Source organism: Fulvia fulva, chromosome 3, assembly GCF_020509005.1.
Source record: "Fulvia fulva chromosome 3, complete sequence".
NCBI lineage: Eukaryota > Fungi > Ascomycota > Dothideomycetes > Mycosphaerellales > Mycosphaerellaceae > Fulvia > Fulvia fulva.
In genome coordinates, this window is record NC_063014.1 from 2,143,783 (window position 1) to 2,166,552 (window position 22,770).

General features: G+C 53.7%; 11 protein-coding genes across 11 annotated transcripts; 7 read left to right on the forward strand and 4 right to left on the reverse strand.

Annotated features, from left to right (window-relative positions):
* Window positions 1–968: 968 nt before the first annotated feature.
* On the forward strand, window positions 969–2,559 carry CLAFUR5_08120 (Palmitoyltransferase pfa4; the record flags this gene model as incomplete). The annotated part of the gene is made up of 4 exons (XM_047907268.1): window positions 969–1,366; window positions 1,418–1,640; window positions 1,694–2,069; window positions 2,117–2,559. 4 exons carry the CDS (start codon window positions 969–971, stop codon window positions 2,557–2,559), a joined length of 1,440 nt encoding a protein of 479 aa, XP_047759898.1.
* Window positions 2,560–3,019: 460 nt separating this feature from the next.
* On the forward strand, window positions 3,020–3,835 carry CLAFUR5_08121 (uncharacterized protein; the record flags this gene model as incomplete). The annotated part of the gene is made up of 1 exon (XM_047907269.1): window positions 3,020–3,835. One exon carries the CDS (start codon window positions 3,020–3,022, stop codon window positions 3,833–3,835), a length of 816 nt encoding a protein of 271 aa, XP_047759897.1.
* Window positions 3,836–4,207: 372 nt separating this feature from the next.
* Window positions 4,208–4,975, forward strand: CLAFUR5_08122 (uncharacterized protein; the record flags this gene model as incomplete). Its single annotated transcript, XM_047907270.1, has 1 exon — window positions 4,208–4,975. The coding sequence occupies one exon, from the start codon at window positions 4,208–4,210 to the stop codon at window positions 4,973–4,975; it is 768 nt and encodes a 255-aa protein (XP_047759900.1).
* Window positions 4,976–5,083: 108 nt separating this feature from the next.
* Window positions 5,084–5,950, reverse strand: CLAFUR5_08123 (RWD domain-containing protein 2A; the record flags this gene model as incomplete). Its single annotated transcript, XM_047907271.1, has 1 exon — window positions 5,084–5,950. One exon carries the CDS (start codon window positions 5,948–5,950, stop codon window positions 5,084–5,086), a length of 867 nt encoding a protein of 288 aa, XP_047759899.1.
* A 786-nt stretch (window positions 5,951–6,736) lies between these two features.
* CLAFUR5_08124 (uncharacterized protein) lies at window positions 6,737–7,012 on the forward strand (the record flags this gene model as incomplete). The annotated part of the gene is made up of 1 exon (XM_047907272.1): window positions 6,737–7,012. The coding sequence occupies one exon, from the start codon at window positions 6,737–6,739 to the stop codon at window positions 7,010–7,012; it is 276 nt and encodes a 91-aa protein (XP_047759894.1).
* Window positions 7,013–7,643: 631 nt separating this feature from the next.
* On the forward strand, window positions 7,644–8,558 carry CLAFUR5_08125 (uncharacterized protein; the record flags this gene model as incomplete). The annotated part of the gene is made up of 3 exons (XM_047907273.1): window positions 7,644–7,935; window positions 8,006–8,092; window positions 8,137–8,558. 3 exons carry the CDS (start codon window positions 7,644–7,646, stop codon window positions 8,556–8,558), a joined length of 801 nt encoding a protein of 266 aa, XP_047759893.1.
* A 359-nt stretch (window positions 8,559–8,917) lies between these two features.
* CLAFUR5_08126 (Sulfoacetaldehyde acetyltransferase) lies at window positions 8,918–10,934 on the reverse strand (the record flags this gene model as incomplete). Its single annotated transcript, XM_047907274.1, has 5 exons — window positions 8,918–9,189; window positions 9,241–10,256; window positions 10,327–10,778; window positions 10,828–10,870; window positions 10,927–10,934. The coding sequence occupies 5 exons, from the start codon at window positions 10,932–10,934 to the stop codon at window positions 8,918–8,920; spliced, it is 1,791 nt and encodes a 596-aa protein (XP_047759896.1).
* Window positions 10,935–11,317: 383 nt separating this feature from the next.
* On the reverse strand, window positions 11,318–13,775 carry CLAFUR5_08127 (uncharacterized protein; the record flags this gene model as incomplete). Its single annotated transcript, XM_047907275.1, has 2 exons — window positions 11,318–12,507; window positions 12,635–13,775. 2 exons carry the CDS (start codon window positions 13,773–13,775, stop codon window positions 11,318–11,320), a joined length of 2,331 nt encoding a protein of 776 aa, XP_047759895.1.
* Window positions 13,776–14,758: 983 nt separating this feature from the next.
* Window positions 14,759–18,231, forward strand: CLAFUR5_08128 (Lon protease, mitochondrial; the record flags this gene model as incomplete). Its single annotated transcript, XM_047907276.1, has 2 exons — window positions 14,759–17,980; window positions 18,037–18,231. 2 exons carry the CDS (start codon window positions 14,759–14,761, stop codon window positions 18,229–18,231), a joined length of 3,417 nt encoding a protein of 1,138 aa, XP_047759892.1.
* Window positions 18,232–18,626: 395 nt separating this feature from the next.
* CLAFUR5_08129 (NADH-ubiquinone oxidoreductase) lies at window positions 18,627–20,133 on the reverse strand (the record flags this gene model as incomplete). The annotated part of the gene is made up of 2 exons (XM_047907277.1): window positions 18,627–19,385; window positions 19,438–20,133. 2 exons carry the CDS (start codon window positions 20,131–20,133, stop codon window positions 18,627–18,629), a joined length of 1,455 nt encoding a protein of 484 aa, XP_047759891.1.
* Window positions 20,134–20,453: 320 nt separating this feature from the next.
* On the forward strand, window positions 20,454–22,525 carry CLAFUR5_08130 (DNA-directed RNA polymerases I and III subunit RPAC1; the record flags this gene model as incomplete). The annotated part of the gene is made up of 3 exons (XM_047907278.1): window positions 20,454–21,631; window positions 21,716–21,773; window positions 22,361–22,525. The coding sequence occupies 3 exons, from the start codon at window positions 20,454–20,456 to the stop codon at window positions 22,523–22,525; spliced, it is 1,401 nt and encodes a 466-aa protein (XP_047759379.1).
* Between the last annotated feature and the right edge of the window lie 245 nt (window positions 22,526–22,770).

Below are 22,770 nucleotides of genomic sequence, written 5' to 3' on the forward strand. Positions count from 1 at the left end.
AACTATAGAAAGAGAGGTAGAACAACTAGGGTGTAGGGCATAGTAGACGCCCTTAGCTAGCGGGACAACCTAAGGAATAGTTAGCTACGAAATCCGCGGTTAAGCACCACCCGAAGCTTATCTACTACCGCCTTACGAGGGTATAGAGTAGTATAGCAACCTAACTACGAAGCGAACACATCGGCCTCTAGGGGTACCTATTATAGAGGAAGGTTCTAGAATACACGAATACTAGCTAGCCCTACGGCTATTACTCCTAGAATATACGGTACGTACTCCTCGTCTACCCGAGGTAGTCGCTAGGAAGGGGGGAGTAGATAGTAAAGGCGAGGAACCGGACGATTAGGGCACTTCTTAATAACGTTAAGGACCTAGGGCGTATTACGAACTAGATACTAGAGAAGGGCTAGCTAGAATAGTACCGCCTAGTAGGAGTAGTATAGGAAGAGAGGATACGACGTAGCGCGACGAGACCGGCTAGGAGCGGGGGCTAATAGGGTAGTGATATAGACTACGTACGTTTAGAGGGAAAGCTAATCTAGATAAGGAGAAGTCGGGGGCGGGAAGGGTTTTCACCTATTCGGGTTTCCCTTTATATATAATAATAGATATATACCTATATAGCCCGAGTAGGGTTCTAGAACAGGGGAATGACAAATCTATCTATCTATATATACAAAAGTTTGTCGTAAATTATCGACGTCGATAAGCGCTAAGACTTTGCTATTCTTTGCTCTCGGGAAAATAGACTCTTAGTATAAGTTATAGTATTTTAAGGCACGTATTCGATTAGGTATATATAGGCGAGCATTTAAGTATATATATTACTATATATAAGCGCTTCGTTATTGCCTAATATACTGTTTTGTTTAAAACGTCGCGGTTTAACGCGACGATCGAGGAAGTCGAGTGCACTAGGTGTTTATGCTAGCGTTCTACACGCTTGGATCGCGACAACTGCCACCTACATGCTACATGTCAACAACAACTCCATCGCCATTACCGCTACCATGAGCCTCGCGGAGCTGCCCGACCTGCAGAGGCTGTCGCCGCCCGGAGTGACTCTCCTCGTTGCCTTCCTGGCCCTCACCTCGCAGTGGCTGTTCCATTACATCGAGCCTGGTCCCTTACGCAAAGGCGACGCGTGCCTCTTCAACGCGCTGGTCGCGTGCCTGCTCGTATGTTACTGGCGAACATGTTTCACCGACCTCGGCAGGATACCCAAGGACTGGAGTGAGTCCGTGAGTAACGACAGCAATCTTCCCAAACTCGTGGAACTGGACAGCACAGCGCAAAGCAATCGGTGGTGCAGGAAGTGCGAGGCCTTCAAGCCGCCCAGGGCACATCACTGTAAGACGTGTAAAAGGTCAGTCATTCCCATCATGTTTGATGGCGGGTAGACATCTGACGATGAAAGATGTGTGGCGAAGATGGACCACCACTGTGTGTGGACAGGTAGGCAGCGTGGTCTTTTCATTTGCAAACGCCAAGTAACATCTCTTTCAGCTAATTGCGTTTCCCATGTCACGATTCCGCATTTCATTCGCTTTTTGTGCTACACGGTCGTGTCCATGACCTATCTGGAGTACTTCCTTTACGTTCGAGCTGCACTGCTATGGGAAAAGAGAGCATTGCCCAGTGTACGTCATCTTCCCATGGAATCAGACTTGCTTTGACTGACCATCCCGAAAAGTACCTCGGACCATCAGCCTTCCAACTCGGACATCTGTTCGCTCTAGTCGGCATCAATTCACTGATCCTCTTTGCCCTCACACTACTGCTGATCCGCACGTTGTGGTCACTGGCCGTCAACACCTGGACCATCGAGGGCTGGGAGATCGAACGGCACCACACTCTTTTGCGCAGAGCGCGTGTCCTCGGCGGTTATCTCGAGGGCCCAGACGGTATCAAAGTACGCATAGACCACCAAGAGTTCCCATGGGATGTGGGCATCTGGACCAACATCTGCCAAGGAATGGGCACTTCGAATCCACTCGCGTGGCTCTGGCCGTTCGCGCAAAGCCCAAGCGGGGAGAGTGGGCTTTCTTACCCCCACAACGAGATTGATGGTAGGCGAACAGCCACCCTGCATCGATTGTCTACTGACTGCCATCAGACCCAAGCAAGCCATGGCCTCCACCCGACCCGGACAGGCTGTTTCGAGTACCGCGCAGGACCTTCAAAGGAGATGGCTTCACGAAGCCCTGGGACATGAACGAATTCCGCAAACGTCAAGAAGCTGATACAGCTCGCTACGCCGACGTTCATGACGAGTATGTTGTCCGCCGCAAAACTTTCCACGAGCGACTGGAAGAAGCGCAACGACAGTCGTCAAGGTCACACCACGAGGAAAATGATGAAGACGCAGTGGAGGATGACTCTGAGCCCGAGCCTGAAGAGCCTCGTGGCAGACCGTCTAAGAAGGATGAAGGCGAGGAGTCTTGGCGAAACAAGGAAGGAGAACGTCTGGCGGACTTTGGTGTTGATGAGGATGCAGAGTTCTATGATGAGGATGATTTGCCGCTTGCTGAGTTGATGCGGCGTCGTCAAGCTCAATAAGCGTATGGCTACAGAGATCAGATGTGCCGAACATTTGCGTCCTATGACTTGGGAAGGCCCTACGAGGTGCGTCCACAGGTCCCGCCGACGTTCAGGCCGAGACTGGCTATCGCCGCTAGTTCGAAGCGGTCGCTACTTCTGTGGTGCCGCAAGCAACGATTGAAGCAAATTGGTGGGAAATGACGGACGGCGATCGATGTCCCAAGCATCCTTCCTTTGCAACCGGCTAGCGCCTTCTGGATGTATCGAAGAGCTGACGATACAACGAAGCCGGACCTGATGATCCCATCTTCTGCAACAATACAAGGCCGAGCATATCTTCTTGCACTTCATCGATACCGCGCCGTCGATTCCGACATTGCCTACCACAATATGCCTTGCCCCAACCCAAACCACACACACACACACACACACACACACCTGGCCCCGGCCAGGGGGAACCGAACGAGAGGAGCTCATCATGAATAAATGCGAGAACAGGTGCGATTACTGCCCGGGTAAAAAGGACTCCGCGGGAGGTCTCTACGCAAATGCCAAGCAGCTTCGGAGCCACGTCATGAACGTGCATATCCAGAAAGACATCGACTATGGGCACATCACGCTCACCAACGCATTCGCAAGCTCGAAAAAGAAAAAGGCAAGCACCGTCCCGAAGGACCTCGAGGACTCAGACAGCCCTGGTCAACCCGCAGCGCGCAAGAAAAGTACTGGGGCGCTCATGCCCTTCAACGCAGCAGAATCGGTACTGAACAATACTCATCGCGCATTACGTCTTCACGAAAACGATCGAGAAAACTTTCGTAACCTCGTACATGCTCACCTCAAGGAGACGACTGATCTGGACACTCTCGTCAACCATCCCAAAGCCAGTCGCAGAGTTCTCCTGACCGAAACTGTGAACGATTTCCTCGTGACTCGTGCTCCTTGGCTTTGGCGACCACTCATCGGAAGTCGCAAGCATCTTTCTCAGAAAGAAGACTTGGTGGTCTGGGGCGGCGCGGACGGTGGAGCGCGTAACCGCGTAACGGGTCCGATTGGTTCTGTGGATACCATCATGGTCCGGCAGCGGCGTCGGCATTGGACAGACCACAACCCAGGCTTGGAATTGACCGACCAGATGATGAAGGTCGAGTCTGACCTGGGACTGTGGACTCTTGGGTACTTCATGGCTCTAATTGACCTTCTAGCAAATGGTGAGGAGATCGACGGGGAAGAAGAGGCTTCGGACGAGGACGCGTTGATGGCGAAGATCCTGAAGGAGAAGAACGAGGCGTAGATCGGGGTGCTGAGTTATTCCTCGACTGCTTAGCTACAAGTGATAGCATTTGGGGTGTCGTTTGCAGTGTGTCTCTTTGCCCTATCATGCAAAACAAGTTGTAGCCACAGCCAGGGGAGGGCGCATATAGCTATGTAGCTGCGGTCGTTCCTTCCTCATCGTGAAGCTTGGCAACGGTTACAGCTCCCAGGTCCAACGGTTGGTGCTTCACGAAGCATAAGAGAATTTCTTGCTTCAGGATGAACTCTTCCAGCTTTGCATGTGCCTGTCCGCCCGCCTGCCTGTCTGCCACACTCAAAGCTGCACCTGAAGTGAATCACGCACTCACACAGTTCTAACCATTTTAAATGTACAGAAGCCGAATAAGCAGCAATGTCGACCACATCAGATGAAGGCGACGCCAGCTCAAGCGACTCCAGTCCACAGACGACGCCGGAGAAATTCAAGATGAGCAAGAAGCAGAGATTGGAGAAGTGGAAGAGAGTGGGTGAATCTGGTGGCGTTGGGATCTTGGAGAAGGCCAGAGCGAGGTTGCGCGCCATGAAACCCAAGGGCGACGAGCAGTCCTCAAATCCGCCAAAGGCTCAGCCAGCAGCACAGACAGTTCCACCCGCCTCGAAGCAGCCCGTCACGTCCCTCCCTCAGCGCGCGCCATCGAAGGTCGTCAAGCCAGCTCAGCGGCCAGCCTCCAGACCATCGACTCGACCGGCCACCACTTTGCCAAGCAACATCGACAGCGGTAACGCCGCGCGCGCCATCGCAGCATTTCGACAAGAACAGCGCCGCAAGCTCCCGCCAAAGGGCATCTTCACCGCACCGCAGCCAGGCTTGAAGCGAGTCATGCCAATCCCGGTCCATGCGCCACCGCCGCCGCTTCAGCAGTATCGAAATCCGCTCGCCAATGCATACTGGTCGTACATACCTGCCATGCGTGAAGGTAATCCGGTATCCGGCCTTTCGTCCGCGCCATCATTCATGATGAATCCTCTTCATGTTCCACAAGAGGAGCGTGTTGCTGAGCTTGTGCGGTTGCATGAGCAGTATCAACAGACTGGAGAGATTGGCGGACTACCAATAGCGACGCCAAAACAGCAGAGAGGTCCAGGAGTGGCGCGCGGAGGATACTATCAGTGGCACTGAAGGGAGTACCATACCACCGACTATGCCTGCCGCGGTTTGGAGGAGGATCGATAGGAACGAAGCATAACAGTGCACGAAGCGCTCCGCAGGAAACTCAGCTCAATGCATTCACATGAGCACCCTTCCCACAACCCCTTCCAATCCCCTTTCCACCAACCACGCCTCCAGCGCTCTCATATCCCCTCTATTACTCCTCTCCCCTCGCTTATCCAACTTGTCCGTAGTCTCCTCCATTCCCTCAAACACCCTCCTCACATCCTGCGTTTCCCTATGCCGTTCAGACACTTTCTTAAGCTGAGACGGGATATCCCCCCAACTTCCCGTCTTGATATACTTCATGTAATCATCTATATCCTGCGCGCCACCCTCCAGACACAGAATTCCGGGCTTGCCGGCGAGGAGGAAGCCGGTGAGGCTGTAGGTGGGAGCAATCGTTACGATGTCGTTGCGTTTTTGCCGGGTGCTGATGGAGGGGAAGTAGAGGCAGACGCGGACGAGGGGCTTTGGAACGCCATTCGGGTCGGATGCGGGTGGTCGGCAGACGGTGGAAAGGGCGCTGAGCTGGAGGCTGGCTTGGTCGCGGATATGGTCGATGGCGGAGGAGAGGTCGGAGGAGGGCATGTTGGTTGAGAGCTGGGCTGTTTCTGCGCGGGTGAGCCAGGAGGGCTGGATTGGGCGCACTCTGCTTGCGGCGAGATCACTGTCTACACGGCTGCTGATGTTCATGGGTATGGAGATGTTCATTGAGATCTCTTTCGCATCGCATTCGCTCACCGGGAGCGTGAGGCGCAGGCTTATCTCTTCAGGAACGGCAGGTGCGGTGCCACTTGGATTCTCGCACCATACTCGGCATTGTTCGAGGATCTTGTCAGTCTCCTCTTCTACCTTCAGCTCTTCTGGTGAGTACATGGCACGCAACAGCTCGATCTGATGTAGCTGAGACTCGAGCATCTCAATGGAGGCTGTGCTTGCCATCGCCCGGGCCGGGGCGCTTAGAGGGTACGCTCGAGTGCTCGCAAGCTCGCACGTGGCAACCCTCACCGCGCGCCCTTCGCTCAATAACAATCAGACTCTGTCACCTTCGAAGCGCTGCGAACGGGAAGGTCTTCGAAGGGGTCGAAGGGGAAGGGGAAGGTCCGTACTTGGTAGGGGTGGGTCTTAGGATAAAGGCCATCGCTAACAAATTCAAGCTATCGTCTAATTGGCTACAAAAGAACCTGTTTCCGCACAAGAAACAGCATGCTCCATAGGGCAAGCAAAGTCCTTCAGGGCATGCCGTAAGACTTGTCAATAATCGTAGCTATGCCGAAGATTTCTCTTCTTGACCTCGCCGATCGCACGAGCGATCACTCATCTGGTCGGCGCCCGGCATTGCAACGACACCTGCCTAAAGTGCTAACTCCTGACGGGTTCAATTTCCGACATCGTCTTAGCGCTCCTCAACATGAGCCAAACTTCCAAAGTAAGGCTGTGCAGAAGCAGATACTGAGCAGTAGCTGTCCTAAGCAAGTGAAACAGACGCGCGGAACGGGTTCGTCTACCGCTCGTCAAACAAACCCAGGCTGAGTAGTAAAGACCTTTTTGTGTGAGGTAGCACCTCGGGGAGGGATGAACATGCTGAGCCTCGTATTGTTCAATTCTGCTGTGAATAGCACGTCGTCAGCTTTGATACTCAGACAAACATAAACCGAAGCACACCCGGGCCCTCACTGTGCAGGACGACCAAGCCCCGATCACCAACCCAAACAATCAACCACAACCATGAAGTCCTCGACTCTGCTCATCGCACTTCCCCTCGCAGTTTCCGCCTCAGTTCCCACCATCTTCAGCGGCTGCAATTACAAGCCCATCGGCGTGGAGCCTTGGTACAACTGCAACGAGCAGAACGGGGGGTCGGACCCTTGTGCTGAGCAACAGGATTGCTACATGGCCTGCGGCAGTGCGGGCTCCAACGACAAGAAGGATGACTTCGTTATTGTCGCCGAGTGGAATGGCAATTCTCAGGGTACCTGCAACTGCAAGTGTTACCTGAAGTAGATTGCGCGAAGGAACGTATGTCAGGGACAGTGGCAGAGGAGAAAGGCAGTAGATGAAGGGGGTTAAGGTTGGAGGCAGAGACTCATCGTATGTGAGACCGTCTGATTGGTATGCAGGATCATGCTGACGTTCCGTGTCCAGATCCCCGATGTTCTGTCCTGAACTATATCTCAACCGAAGAAGGATATGTGAAGACATCATGCCATGGCTTGGAAAACAATACATGTATCTGATTCGGATTGGTTCAACATCACGAGGCTCCGTGTTCGCTCAACTCCATGCCTTCTGCGATATTCCCCATGCTGATCCAGCGGATGGACTTTGGCCTCTCTCGGAAGTTCAACTCTAGATCCTCTGTCATCTTACAGCTTACCATACCGACTGCTCGCCGGTCTTGCTCTTTCTCTTCACTAAGCTACTTTTCCGAGCAGCCATAGTTCTTCTGTCAAATACTTCTTGGCAATGGCGTGCGTCATCTCACTGGCTGCTAACCAATTCTAGGCAATGGCGTGTGAGGTCATCTGATAGTCGTCGTCTTCCAGTACGAGGGATCTGGAGCGGAAGGACTCGTGTTATTCGATCCGTCGTGGCACTGTACTCAGATCATGACGAGGCCCATAAGCTGCCAAGCATGGCCGAGCGGATGAGTGCACTTTCCTGCCTTCGAAGCCGATCAACAGTTGCCCTCAAACGACGTCCAAACAGCCCGATCGCAATAGCCCGTCTCGATGTTGGAGCTCAAATGTTGTCGTTGATAGATTTGAAGTCCAGAACCGTTTGTCAAAGGGTCGTTTTTGGTGGTTGTACTTGTGGGAAAATAACAGACTTTGTTCCTGCAAACTCTATTGTCAGCGAGAATAGCATCATGTGCAAGGCTGGCCTGCCGAACCAATTCAAGGATTCTGTCAGCCGCACACGCAATTGTACGCAGCACGTCCTTTGTTCTGCTATTCTTACAGCATGGGCAACATCGTACTGACACCATGTGGGCAGTTTCCCAAGAATGGATGACAGTAAAGATCCGGCCGCCTCCAGAGGCTGTGCAATACTTGCTGGCGATGGTACATATAAGAGGCGTAGGTGAGTACGACGGAAAGAATATCGCAAACACAGCATTCAAGCAGCAGCACAAAGCGTCTCAAATCATCTCATCTCCACATACCAGCAGCGCAAATCTTCATACCACAACACCACCCACCAAACCAACACCAAGATGTACACTTCAGCCATCATTCTCTCAACGCTCTTCGCCTCAGCTCTCGCAGCTCCAACAGAAAAGCGTCAAGCCGGCATCACCATCGACTTCATCGGCGGCCCCGCAAGCTACAGCTTGACCATCCCACAAGACGGCAGCTGGGTTCCCACGAACAGCGACCTCAACATCTCCAAGCTGAGGTCTTCCGCCAACATTCTCCAGATCTGCCAGTTCCAGACCAACCCCCCACCAGCTCAGGCTGCTGCAGCCGTATATGTTCCAAGCGACGATGGCGCTATTGATGTTGGGCCACCACAGCCGATTGTTGCTGTTAGCTGCTCGGGATACTAGGATGGATGTGTTGATGTAATAGAGACATGAGGTGATGATTGTGTGATTGGATGTGCATGGAAAGCGAGCATTTGTTTGGGATGCATGTATGTGGTCGTAGTATGAGGCATTGCGAATTGGTAGAGCATGAAACGAATTCCTCCGTCGAAGAACAATCCTGTAAAAACGTGGAACGTCATGTCGTGTGACCAAGTGATGATTTACGGCGAAGGACTGACATCTACATTGAATAATTATTCTGTAAGCAGGCACCGCAGTGATCGATTTGCCGATTTGATACAGCTGCCTTCAATCATCAACAGATCCAAACGCAACCAACTTTTCGTTGACGACGATATAACACACAACGCACATACGGTTCAAAGGTGAGCTCTAACCTCCTTCACAATCCGAGCGTCCAGCAAAGCGGAACGCCCAGCTTTCACCGCAGCCACAGCTTCCGGTAATCTGGCAGCCAGCTCCTCGACCGTGGCCGCCGACTCTGCCCAACACCCTCCGCCAGATGCTCCTTTCGCAATAGTGCAGTAGTCTGGGTTTGGTGAGAAAGAGATGTTGAGCTCCTGGTTGTTGACCTTTGAACCAAACCCGTTCGGATGCACTAGTTGCATCGAGTGTCGGGGTGCATTCCAGCCTGTATCAATCGTCAGTCAATAATCTCATGCACAAGAACATCCAGTCTCACCATCATTATTCAGCAGAATCGTCAGCACCGGAATCTTATACTTCTGCCCGATCCAGAATACACTCGAAGGCATCGAGAAGAGAAAACACCCATCTCCTACGATCTGACAGACGAACGCTCCCTTCCCTGGTCCGCCGTTCAAGCTATCAGTAGCCATCTTGATACCTAAAGCCCCACCGCCTGACCAACCCAACCCGCCGCCACCACAGTTCAGCCAGCTTCCGGGAAGTGTTGCCTGTATCTGATCGGCCACGTGAGGTGTGTTTGTCACAGCCTCAACTGCCCAGATTGTGTCCGGAGGGCAGCTCTTCCGGACTTGGGCCAGTAGATATGGCGCACCGAATGTAGTGTCAGGATGCGGCACGGCCTGTGAGACAATGCTCCGTAGTAGAGTAGTATGTGATGCCTGTAGCGCAGACTTCCGTTGCTGATATGCATCACGCTTCTGCAGGATCTTCTGTTGACACGCCTTGTCCACAGCGAGTGACTGCAGGATTTGCGTCAGTGCCGCTGTAACGCTCACCCGACAACGGAGAACAGCATCGATATAGAACAGCGGCATTTGTTGCTTCAGTGGGTCCGTATCAAGGTGTATGATGGTCGCATCCTCGCGTGGTACACATTGTGTATTGATCCAAGGCACATCGCAATCAAGCACAAGAATCATGTCGGCAGAGCGTATGCTATCGTGCGAGCCGTATCGGAATCCTAGCCAAGCTGGGTGATCCGCAGGAAATGACATGTCGGAGCCGCCTGTATCCAGAACGCGCAGACCAGGGATCGTATTTGCAAGCTGGACTAGAGAGGCGACCACTTTTGCATCTCGACCGCCGTAGCCCGTGACGACGAGAGGCTCCCTGCCCTTGATGAGGCAGTCTGTGATGAACGCAAGTTGCTCTGCCGTTAGACCTCCAAGTTCGATCGGCTTCCAGAACTTCTGCTGAATGGTGTATGGCTCGATGACTTCTTCCATTACCTCCCGAGTACCCTGCAGGTAGACCGGTCCCTTGGGTTCGCTGCCACATATGTCAACAATCGGGCTTCCCCCAAGCTCCATCATGCATCGAAGCTCAGACCGAGACTTACCTGGTAGCGAAACTCAACGCTCGATTCACAATCTGCTTGATATTCCTTCCCTTCTTGATCTCCGCAGTATATCGACAATACTGCGCCACTATAGCCTTCTGATCTGGAACATCCTGCATCCAGTGAATGAATTCGGTCCGGCTCCCGCGATACTCCCCTTCTTGGGTGCAAGGTGACAGACCAGCAAAGATCAACACAGGAGCTCGCCCCACGCTGGCGTTGTGAACTGCACATCCCAAGGCCTGAGTGCCAACATCGACGTGAACTATCACCGCCTGTGGCTGTCCAGTGACACGGGCATATCCGTCGGCAATAGAGAGTGCCACCATCTCACTTGGGCAGGTAATAAACTTCGGGAATCGATCAGGTCGTTCTTTCTGTCCCTTCACCATGGCTTCCATGAGACCTGGGTGATCTGATCCAAGATTGACGAAGCAGTATCTTACGCCCGCCTGTGATGCTGTCAGCAGAGAATGCTGATCAACGTGCGAGACTACATACATCCCATAGCGCTTCGCAGAAGGCCGATGAAGCTGTGTATTCGCTACATCGTTGTCAGCAAAGGATCTACGCGTTGGTCAACAAACCCTGGTGACATACGTCGCCATTATGAAAGCACTTGTTGAGATCAAGAGGTTGTCGCCGTAATGTCAGATCGAGACCTCAGCAAAGTGATGGTGTTGGTGATGATTATGGTTGCCATGGATCGGGTCAATGCCGTGCGCGAATGCCGCTCCGACTTCCGCTTTGATGGTACGCGGCCGGTTCCGCGAACTGATCCGGTCGTCATTGGCTGATCCAGGTGAGTCCCTGGAAAGTGTGGCGCCGTAGGCCGGAAAGACTGCGCGCTGTCTTCACTGCATAGGAGGTATGTAAGTGATTCCACGAAGTCGCTAAAGTCATGGGATGTATACTTCACCCCATCTTTGCTAGTCAGACTCCCTCCTTCGCAGTGGCACTCGCCATAGAGTAGGTAGTCCAATATCTCTGTTCATGCAACAACACAACCGTACAACCATGACCACTTTCTCTGACCGAATCCTTCTCCTGCTCCCGTACCTTCTCCCACCGCTTCGTCGGACTCGGATGTATCTTCACCATCATCAGAATCCTCTTGATCGTCCGCGCCAGTGGACCAAGCATCATCACCCGGCGCTTGGAGACCTTCTTCCCTGGTCATCTTGGCCCGTTCTGTTCTCACCTTACCAGCCATCGCCAGCAGCTCCTCAGCTTCAGCAATCTTCCGGCGTACAAGGCGATCTTGACCTTCCAGACTTGAGGCACTGGTAGGCCTGTTGCCAGCTCGCATCTCATCTTCGGACAGCTCTCTTGCTGCAATGCGGTGTTGCAGTGATGTGGCCTCGTATGCCAGCAGAAGCTGAGCTCGGCGATGTATCGCATCGACTCTGGCAATTCCGCTGTGTTCTTGTTCAGTCTGGGTTCCAGCATCGGTGGTTGTGATGTCGACCCAGTCATCCGGTAAATCGGTCGGTGTGCTTCGATCATTGCTAGCGGTGTTGGCGGAATGCCGATTGTTCACGTGAGTCCCAGCATGGATTGGCAAAGCACTGCTATCCTCCCTCGGTTGAGATGTAGAGGCTGCAGATGCGTCTGAAGCGAATGCCGGAGTGATCGGTAGTTCCCTGATACTGAACGTCGGTGTCCACCCCTGAGCCTTTGTATCTGATCCAGACTCTCGGGTTAGACTTGATGATAAGTTGTTGACCGCATGGGCCAACGGTGAGCTGATGGTCTCATCTGCAGATGGTCTACAAGCCACCGACCAGTCACAAATCAGCTTGACCGCGTACTTGATAGAATGTTCGTGCTGCGTGGCATCAATACCCATTGCGATATTGATGGCTACGAAGTGAGCGTCGTCATTGTCAATGCGACCATCGGGTGTAATGACATGATCAACAGCTCTTTTGATCTCGATATCCAGACGGTCGAAGGCCAGGGGCGCCTTTTGGTAGCCACGACTCTCGGAGAGATTGATGTATGTGGGCACCATACTCTCGAAGAACCTGCAACTCAGCGCGGCTCGGGTATCCGTGTTGTCTCCACGCTGTTGCGCCGGCGCGATGCGACCCGAATTTGGGTTTAACAAGGCCATCATCGCAAGACGAGTCCACCATAGTGCAAGCACTGACAAGTGCAGCCAATTCTCGATGATGTTTGCTGCTGAAACGGGGGAACCGCTTCATCAGGCCCTGCACCAGTATTCCCCCCGGGGGGACCAGCGCCCGCAACTCATCTCGCGAGGGGCCCATGTCAGTACAGCTAACGTAGGCGTTCGCAGAGCTACCCCGAAGAGCACCACCGATGACGACTCGCGGCAAAGTAGATGTCAGATGCTGGTCCATTGCTGCGATGGTGGGCATCCGGTTAGGTCTCGGCGTGGTGGAAGGCTCTACGCGAGTCATTGCTACCGCTGCGTTGTAGCATGCGCTACCCTTATCTCCGGTATGATTCTTGCTAAGGACATCCCCGATTCTCGCGAGAAGTGATTGTCCGCCGTTAGCAGCCGCTATCCCATCATATGCTTCACAAGCGGCCTCCCATAAGACTTCGTCGACCATGTCCCGGAGCTTGTGCTCCTTCGGTAAGCCTCTGCTCGCCCTCCGATCGCCGACCTCTTCGCGATAAGCCTCGCCTATGGCCTGGAGTTTTAAAGTACATGTGTTGAGTAGGTCGAAGTAATCAAACGCCATTCGTGCATCGGAAGCTTTGATCGGCGATTCCAGCAAGGTCAACAGCTGCACTGGCGTCATCTCCTGCTGCGTACGCAAGGATGATCGCTCCTGTGCACTCAAAGGACAGGCTGGGTCGTCCAAGGCATCTTTCGCAAGTGTATGCAGTGACATGTGACTGGTCTTGTGCAGATCAATGCCAAGGCTTTCGCCATGCTCCTGACCTTTCTTGAGCGCGTTGAAGAAATGCGATCCACCTGAAAGATTTGTCTTGGGCGTTTGACTTTTGGCAGACATCGTTTCCGGTGGAAGAGGTACCCGGAAGTCGGCGCAGCAACGCTTACGTGTGAGATTTCTGTTATACGCGCCAGAGTCGACTCCCATGACTTTGCCGTACGCTTTCGCGGCCGCAAAGATAGTATTGACCTTGGGAAGCTCGAGAAGACCAAGACTCTTCAATCCCTGATCTTTGATAAAGAAGTCCAAGTCGGCCCAAGGTGCATCCCAATGCCCAACACTGCGAGCGGCGTGATACAGATGCGCCATTGCGGTCAGGAAGTCTGTTGAACCCAGTTGTAGCAAAGACTCTTGGTGTCTCACGTGGAGCGCACGGCTCAACAGCATGCCAACGTAAAGAGGCAGACACTCGACGAAATTGCAAGTCGTCCGTGACTGATCCATGACCGTGAGCGTCTGCAACGGCGCTGAGTTACCTCCTGCCTGGTCATCGAGTGGTGGCGCGCTTGACGCAGACATTGTGGTCAACGCGCTCTCCAGTCTAGCATGGAAGATTGAGATGTCAAACACGCGCTCGGTGGACGATAGCGCTGCTGCTTCGAGCTGCACCTCATGTCTCTCGCGTGAGTGTCGGAGCTCAGGAAAGATGCGCTCGACAAAGAAGTTGGTGTAAGCGTGGTGGTCGCGAATGCTTGTGCCGACGTCGTTGTGTACCTGTGTCAACATGAGCCTTTCGAGACTGATGGTGCTCGAGTTATCCAAGAAGGTTAATGCGATCGGCTCGAAACCATGAATTGACCCACTCGATCCAGTGTCTCTCAGCCTGGCGAGAAAGTCCCGAAGTAAAAGCAAGCGCGTCAATGGCGGCTTGCCGACCTGGCTGGCGACAAGACCATACCTAGCCCGCCAAAGTGGTCACGCATCCGGAAAGCTGAAAGGCTACACTATCAAGCACAGCTCGAAAGAATACCATGCCACTTGAATGCGTGCCAGGCGGTGATTTCGCCCAAGAGTCGACAGAGATGAACAGATGTCTGGGCGGGATACAGTGGCGCACGATGCTACATGTAGGTGTTGCCATGACCAGCTCCATGAGTGCATTGGGCCGCTGAGGCAATGTCAACACTTGGTAGACTTGGTGGACTGATGAGGCTTGAGTAATTCAACGGTGGTTGGTGATGATAAGAAGAAGATGGAAGATGGACACATGCAGCCGAAACGATGACTGCGGGCCGCTGTCCGGCATCGCTTTCAATCGCGTCATGAAGCCGAGAGGCAGAGGCGACTGGAGGAATTGCTACATGTGGATATATATATATACGTACAGTCAGCAGAACATTGGCTCGTTACATGTAGTACATCTCGTTGCCGTCGACCGGTTTTCTGTGCATCTCTGTACATTGCCCGCCTCACCTTTGTCTGTGGCTTCTTCTTAGAACCCATCCCTACACTGATCATCGCCTGCCGTCGTGCTGCGACCGAGGCGATCTGGTGACGAGAGCATGCTGTACGGTCGAGGCCAGGCATGGCGAACAGCACTGCGATCCTCCTCCCACCGAGCATACACCACCACGAGAGCGCCGTGTAGAGCCTGCCAAGCACAACTCACCGCCAGGCCCATAGCACGCCAGGCACCGCACACGATACAGCCTTCCTGCCTCCCATCATCGATTACGCTATCACGAGACTTGTCATCCTCGCCAGCACGAAGGAAACAGAAGCCGTCCATCGATCCGGAAGATGGAGCCGAGGCGAAGGAGGAATGCGGCGGCGAGGTGAAGGAGAAGGAGAAGGACAACGACAAGGAGAAGGACAACGACAACGACAGGGACTTCTCGAAGGACAACGACCAAGATAATGTAGAGGCCAAGGCCAAATCGTCCGAGCCAACACCCATACATGTACCCGGCGCCGATGGCAAAGCTGCAAGTGCGGGCGGCCGAGGCAGCGGCGATGCTGGCAATGGCAATCCGTCTGGGAACTTCGGCGACGGTGGCAATCGCAAGCGCAAAGCCCAAGGGAAGGATCTCGCAAAGCCACAAGTCCCGGATGTCTATCCTCAGGTGCTCGCCATCCCCATCGCACAACGACCACTGTTCCCGGGATTCTACAAGGCCATCACCGTTCGTGACCCAAATGTTGTTGCTGCAGTACAGGAGCTGCTGAAGCGAGGACAGAGCTACGTTGGAGCTTTCTTGCTCAAGGACCCAGAGAGCAGCCAAGATGCCATCAACGACCCGAGCGAGGTGTACGATGTGGGCACCTTCTGTCAGATAACTGGCGCCTTCCCAGCAGGTCACGGAGCAGACAAGGCGCTGCAAACCGTGCTCTATCCACATCGAAGGATAAAGCTGAGCGAGCTCATCCCACCGAACCGTGGCCCTCCAGCTGCACCCGAGCCCGAGCAGGCAGCACATGCCACGCTCGAGACTGCCCATCCTACACCGGCATCGACGCCTGAAGAGGCGCCCAAGCCTACCGAGGGCGAAGAGAAGAGCGGCGATGTCGTGGCAAGCTTTGAGGAGAAGGACGTGTCTGCTGAGCAGAAGAAAGAGCAAGAACAGAAGCTACTGCAGCCGACCGACTTCCTCCGATCTTGGCCTGTCAGCCTGGTCAAAGTGGATAATCTGGCAGATGAGCCATGCGACAAGCGATCGCCTACTGTTCGTGCTCTAATCTCCGAGATCGTCAACACATGCAAGGAGATTGGCAGCTACAACCACCTCTTCCGCGACCATGTCTCTGCGTTCGCCATGTCGCAGTCCGCTGCCAACATCGCCGACGAACCAGCCAAACTTGCCGACTTTGCTGCGGCAGTCTCTGGTGGCGAGATGGAAGAGGCGCAGAATGTGCTGGGCGAGTTGAACATCGAGCGACGTCTGAGCAAGGCGCTTGAGGTCATCAAGAAAGAGCACATGAACGCACAACTGAGCAACAAGATCTCCAAGGATGTTGAGAGTAAGATTCAGAAGCGACAACGAGAGTATTGGCTCATGGAGCAGATGAAAGGCATCCGACGAGAGCTTGGTCTCGAGAGCGACGGCAAGGACAAGCTTGTTGAGAAGTTCAAGGAGAAGGCCACGAAGCTGGCAATGCCAGAGGCTGTGAAGAAGGTCTTCGATGAGGAGGTGAACAAGCTGGCACATCTCGAGCCTGCAGCGAGCGAGTTCAACGTGACCAGGAATTACCTTGACTGGCTGACACAGATACCTTGGGGACAAAGGAGCGCGGAGAACTTTGGCATTCAGCACGCCCGAGATGTGCTCGATGAGGATCATCATGGTCTCAAGGATGTCAAGGATCGCATCCTGGAGTTCATTGCAGTCGGCAAACTTCGCGGCACCGTCGAAGGTAAGATCCTATGCATGGTCGGACCACCTGGTGTCGGAAAGACGAGCATTGGAAAGTCCATCGCAAGAGCTTTGAACAGGCAATACTACCGCTTCAGTGTCGGTGGTCTGGCAGATGTCGCTGAGATCAAGGGTCACCGGAGAACATACGTGGGAGCGCTTCCCGGTCGAATCATCCAAGCACTGAAGAAATGTCAAACCGAGAATCCTTTGATCCTCATCGATGAAGTGGACAAGATTGGTCGTGGCCATCAGGGAGATCCGTCAAGCGCACTGCTCGAGCTGCTGGACCCCGAACAGAACAACTCTTTCTTGGATCACTACATGGATGTGCCTGTCGATCTTTCGAAGGTGCTATTCGTGTGCACTGCCAACATGACGGACACAATACCGCGACCGCTTCTCGACAGAATGGAGATGATCGAGCTTTCTGGCTACGTTTCCGACGAGAAGATGGCCATCGCCGAACGTTATCTCGCACCACACGCCAAGGAGCTCAGCGGTTTGAAAGACGTCGCTGTCAACTTGGACAAAGAAGCAATTCTGGAGCTCATCAACAAGTACTGCCGAGAGTCAGGTGTGCGAAACCTGAAGAAGCAGATCGAGAAGGTTTACCGAAAGTCTGCCCTCAAAATTATTCAAGATCTAGGCGAAGATGCTTTCAGCGAAGAGAAGGCCATGACTGATGAAGGCAAAGCCGCTGCCGAGGAGTCCAAGAAGGACGAGTCTGATGTGAAAGAAACACCGGAAACCATCGAGCAGGCAACCACCGAGAAGACACGAGTAGCGCTGAAGGTGCCTGATTCAGTCCACGTTTCGATTGGCAAGGACAACCTCAAGGACTATGTTGGACCACCAGTCTTCACTGCTGATCGGCTCTACGATGTCACACCTCCTGGTGTGGCAATGGGTCTGGCATGGACATCCATGGGAGGTGCCGCACTCTACATCGAGTCAATCCTCCAAAACGCGCTATCGTACAACTCACGGCCTGGACTGGAGCGCACTGGTAACTTGAAGACTGTCATGAAAGAGTCGACGCTGATCGCATACTCTTTCGCCAAGGGTCTCATGGCCAAGCAGTATCCCGGCAACAAGTTCTTTGAGAAGGCAAACATACATTTACACTGTCCCGAGGGCGCTGTGCAAAAGGACGGACCAAGTGCTGGTATCACGATGGCGACATCGTTACTTTCCCTGGCATTCGATAAGCCACTCGACCCAACTATCGCCATGACTGGTGAACTCACAGTGACTGGAAAGGTCCTCCGAATAGGTGGCCTGCGAGAAAAGACGGTCGCTGCCAGACGAGCTGGTGCCCGCATGATCATCTTCCCACGAGACTGCATGAGTGACTGGCTTGAATTACCTGAGGTAAGCATTTCAACAACATTTCCTGCGAGGAAGACAAAAGCTAATGTACATCACAGAATATCAAAGAAGGCATCGAAGGCAAACCCGTCGACTGGTACTCCGATGTCTTCAAGCTCGTCTTCCCAGAAATTGACGAATCTCAAGCCAACAGCATGTGGAAAAGAGATCTAGCCAAGCCACCGAAGGAGGAGTCAGACAAAGGAAGCAGCGGTATTCCTGATGAGTTATACAGCGGCAATCTAGCATCGTAGACTCGGAAGTCTTGCGCAATGGACGGGCATAGCGCCAGTGTATAGATAAGACGATACAACGTGGCTCGTAGGGGTTTCATCAAATCAAGATAGCATGGCGCTGATGGCGAAATGGAAATGGCCATGATCAGGGCCATTGTGCCTCACCGAGTGGAACGCATCACTCCACCACTCTTGTACATACTTTCCGAGAAGGCGTTCGAGTAGATTCTTCCTCGAGGGGATCGTTCACATCGCGGCTAGACATATCGGACTCAATGAGATTGCTTGCTATGACAAGTGTACATCTCCTTCAATCATGAATGTGCGCTTTGACAGGCTGCGCCATAGAACGCCGGGTAATCATATGTACACACCTCGCTCCCCTTTCACAGTTCTTTCACTACCAGCCATGCTCATCGGTCGACCTCGCCGAACACCAAGTCCATGGTACCGATGATAGCGACAGCATCTGCGAGCAAGTGCCCTCTTGACACTTGATCGAAGCATGCCAAGTGTGCGAAGCCAGGTGCGCGGATCTTGCATCGGTATGGTCGTTCACTGCCGTCGGATACAACATATACACCCATCTCACCCTTTGGCGCCTCGATGGCGGAGTATGTCTCGCCGGGTGGGACTGTGTAACCCTTGCTGTAAAGCAAGAAGTGGTGAATCAAGGCCTCCATGTTCTCCTTCATGGCGGCACGTGGAGGTGGCGAAATCTTGTAATCCTCGACCTTGACAGGGCCGGCAGGCATCTTGTTCAGACATTGGTGAATGATGCGGAGAGACTGTCGGAACTCCTCCATTCGGCAAAGGTAACGGTCGTAGCAGTCACCGTTCTGGCCGACTGGGACGTCGAATTCGACTTGGTCGTATGCGTCGTAGGGTTGCGACTTGCGGACATCCCAAGGCACACCGGAGCCTCGGAGCATGACGCCGGAGAAGGACATGTTGAGAGCGTCAGCGGCGTTGACGACACCAACGCCCTTGGTTCGGCCGATCCAGATACGGTTGTCTGTAAGCATCTCTTCCGTCTCGTCGATGCGGTCGCCAAATTGTGTTGCCCATTGGTAGATGTCGTCGAGAAGGCCGACTGGCAGATCTTGAGATACACCTCCAGGTCGGACGTATGCTGCGTGGAGACGGGCACCAGAGACACGCTCATAGAATTCCTGTTTCACGTCAATACCTCATCTTAGTATAAGTTCCTCGCCACATGCTCACCATGAGCTTCTCACGTTCCTCGAAACCCCACAAGAAAGGTGTCAGAGCACCGACATCCATAGCGTGGGACAGCACAGACATGAGATGGTTCAAGACGCGTGTAATCTCTCCAAACAGTGTCCTGATCCACTTGGCTCTTTCGGGTACCTCAATGTTCAACAGCTTCTCCACAGCCAGCGAGAAGCACTGCTCATTGGTCATCATACTGACATAGTCCAGTCTGTCAAAGTATGGCAGTGCCTGCAGATATGTCTTGTACTCGATCAACTTCTCCGTGCCACGGTGTAGCAGACCCACGTGGGGATCTGCGCGCACAATCTCTTCTCCATTCAGCTCCAAGATCAGTCGTAGCACACCGTGGGCGGCGGGATGTTGTGGACCGAAGTTGACAGTGTAGTGGCGGATCTTCCGCTCGTCCGGAGTGGCGGCGTCTACGTTGGGGATGTTCATGGCCGTCTTGTTCGGGTCGACGGGGTGGCCAAATGAGGGATCGACGGGTATGAGGCGTGTGCCGCTGTGTGCTGGGAAGGAGTTGCCATGGATTGGGTTGGGATGCGCTTCAGTGGGCGTGGCCATTCTTCGTGCGGGTGTGGTCGAGAGGCATCGCAGGGAGTTCTTGGTGGCCGTCTGGCGCGCTGGGCGCAGGCATGCTCGCTGGAAGCCATTGGAGGCCAGCCGTGCGAAGGGCGCTGCCATTGTGCTTGAAGGTGATGGCGGCGCCGGTGGTGGAGGCGGAGGAGGGCAGGGGAGGGGAGAGTGGTTGTGGTGCTGTGGTGCTGTGGTGCTGTGGTGTTGAGCCTCTGTGCAGTGTGCAAGAGAGTGGCCACTGACCAATGGCAGAGTCGATGATTGCAATGATATGATCAATGATCGAGAGGAAGCTGCGACCAGCATCAGGGCTCGGTCCGCTGTTCCGAAACAGCTCCACTAAAATTCTCAGGATTCAAGATTCAAGACAAGATCGAGGGAGCTGCTGCTGCACCTCCACCAGACAAACATATGAGAATAGCAGCAACATGCCGTCTTGGGCGCCGCTCACCGAAGAGCAGCTAGAAGTGCGTCGCATAGTTGATGTCAATGCCGAGACAGTCACCAACACCGCTTCCACCGACATACCCGGCCACTACGGCCCCAAGCAGGACGATGATTGGGACCTCGAGCGATTCAAGCAGAACCTCAAAGTCGACTTCCACCACAACAAACCCTTCGACAGCGCATTCTCACTGCTTGGCGTCGACTCCAGCATAGCGAATGCCTACCGACGCATACTGCTTGCCGAACTACCCACGCTCTCCATCGAGGATGTCTACTTCTTCGACAACACCAGCATCATCCAGGACGAAGTACTCGCACACAGGTTAGGCCTCATACCACTCACCGGCGGTCGTCAAGGCTTGAGAGAAATGCGATGGTTCAAGAAGCCTCCACCAAAGGACGACTTTGCAGCACGAGCACAGTGGGACCAGGAGCGGGCAGAGGGCAAAGTCAACACAGACAATGACGCGCCAAACGATTACAACACAGTAGTGCTCTCATTACAAGTCGAGTGCCGGTGGAAGACTATGGCTGAGGATGGTGTAGATGGGAAGCAGCTTGCAAAAGATGGCGAGACAGATCCGAAGGAGAAGTACGTCAACAGCAACGTTTACGCCCATCAGATCCAGTTTGAGCCGCAGGGCGAGCGCCAAGTCAATTGGTTCAGTGGGGACGAGATCATCAGGCCAGTCAACCCAGACATTTTGATCGCGAAGCTTCGACCCGGCCAGCGGATCAATGTGCGCATGCACGCTATCAAGGGCATTGGCGCTGATCACGCCAAGTTTTCGCCCGTCGCAACAGCCTCCTACCGACTTCTCCCAGACATCAAGATCACACAGCCAATCCTGGGCAAGGATGCGAAAGCGTTCCAACATTGCTTTCCTCGAGGAGTGATCAAGCTGGAGGACGACCCGGAGTCCGGCGAGAAGAAGGCGGCGGTGGACGATCCGTTCAAGGACACCGTCAGCAGAGAAGTGCTGCGACACGACGAGTTCAAAGGCAAGGTCAAGCTTGGGCGGATACGAGATCACTTCATCTTCAGCGTGGAGAGTGCTGGCCAGTTCGAGAGCGACGAGCTATTCATCGACAGCGTGAGGTTGTTGAAGAAGAAGGCGAACACTTTCAAGGGTTTCATGGATAGGCTGGAGATAGGCAAGTAAGAACACCGAGACTTTGCGGCCCTGAGGGCGCAGATCACGATTTAGATGCATAGCGGAGGCGTTGAAGGGTCATGTGACAGGGGACGCGATGATAGCGCGATGATACTTCCGATAGAGCGGAGTTTTGGTATGTATGCTGCAACGACGACCTGATTATGGAGCGCGATGAGTACTGGCGCAGAATCCAGGGCGCCCAACGAGGAATGCCGCTTTCGGCGCCGGGCACTTTCTTCCATACAACTTCCATTCCTCATCAAGCAACCGGCATGTCTACCGCATCGAGAATCGTCATACCGGCAGGCTGCATGCCTTTGCGTGCTCAGCACGTGGCAATCCGCAGCTCTGGGTCCAGCCTGTGACGGATGCGTTTGTACATTGGACGTCACACTGCAAACGCCAGTTTGTCCCGAACACTCAGCGCGATGAAGTTCAGAACTCCGCATGACACAGATCAGTGATTACTCGCAATGCCATGTAACGACATTGCACACAAACACGTCTGGCCGACCAAGGGACCTGCCAAATTCCGCATTGAAAGCTGTGAACTGATTTGTGGCTACTGCGAGAGCGGGTCGAGACGAGAACATGGAGAATATTCCAATACTGGACACTTACGTGTCCATGTGTGGTGTTGTCACTGGGCAAAGGATGAGTTCCCATTCGTGGCGCTGTTGTGAGTCACTGGCAAGCATTATAGCAAGACAAGTACTGATGGGCAGATATAGAGGAGGACACAAAGGTCAAGAAGCAACAAGTCTGTCACCAATCAAGAGGAAGAGGAAGAGGCAGAGTTCGGAGAAAGCCCTTGCCAGCGGGGGTCCGAGCCAGGCACGATCACCAGGAGGAGCCACATGCAGCAGCATCTGGAGAGTGCTGTCGCAAGATTTTAACCATAAACTCGCACATCAACGCATACATTTACTACACAATCTGCTCCACCTTCAGCCACAGCACCACGCGACATTCCAACAACTCGTCACCCGCTACTTCCAAGAACCCATCAACAACCTCACCATCACCGAACGCATCGCCGAGCGTGGGCAAGATATCATCGCCAAGGAACTTGGCTTCTTTCTCCAGGAACATGGTCCTTCCCTTTGGCCACCCCATCTCCCTCGACGCACACATCTTTGCA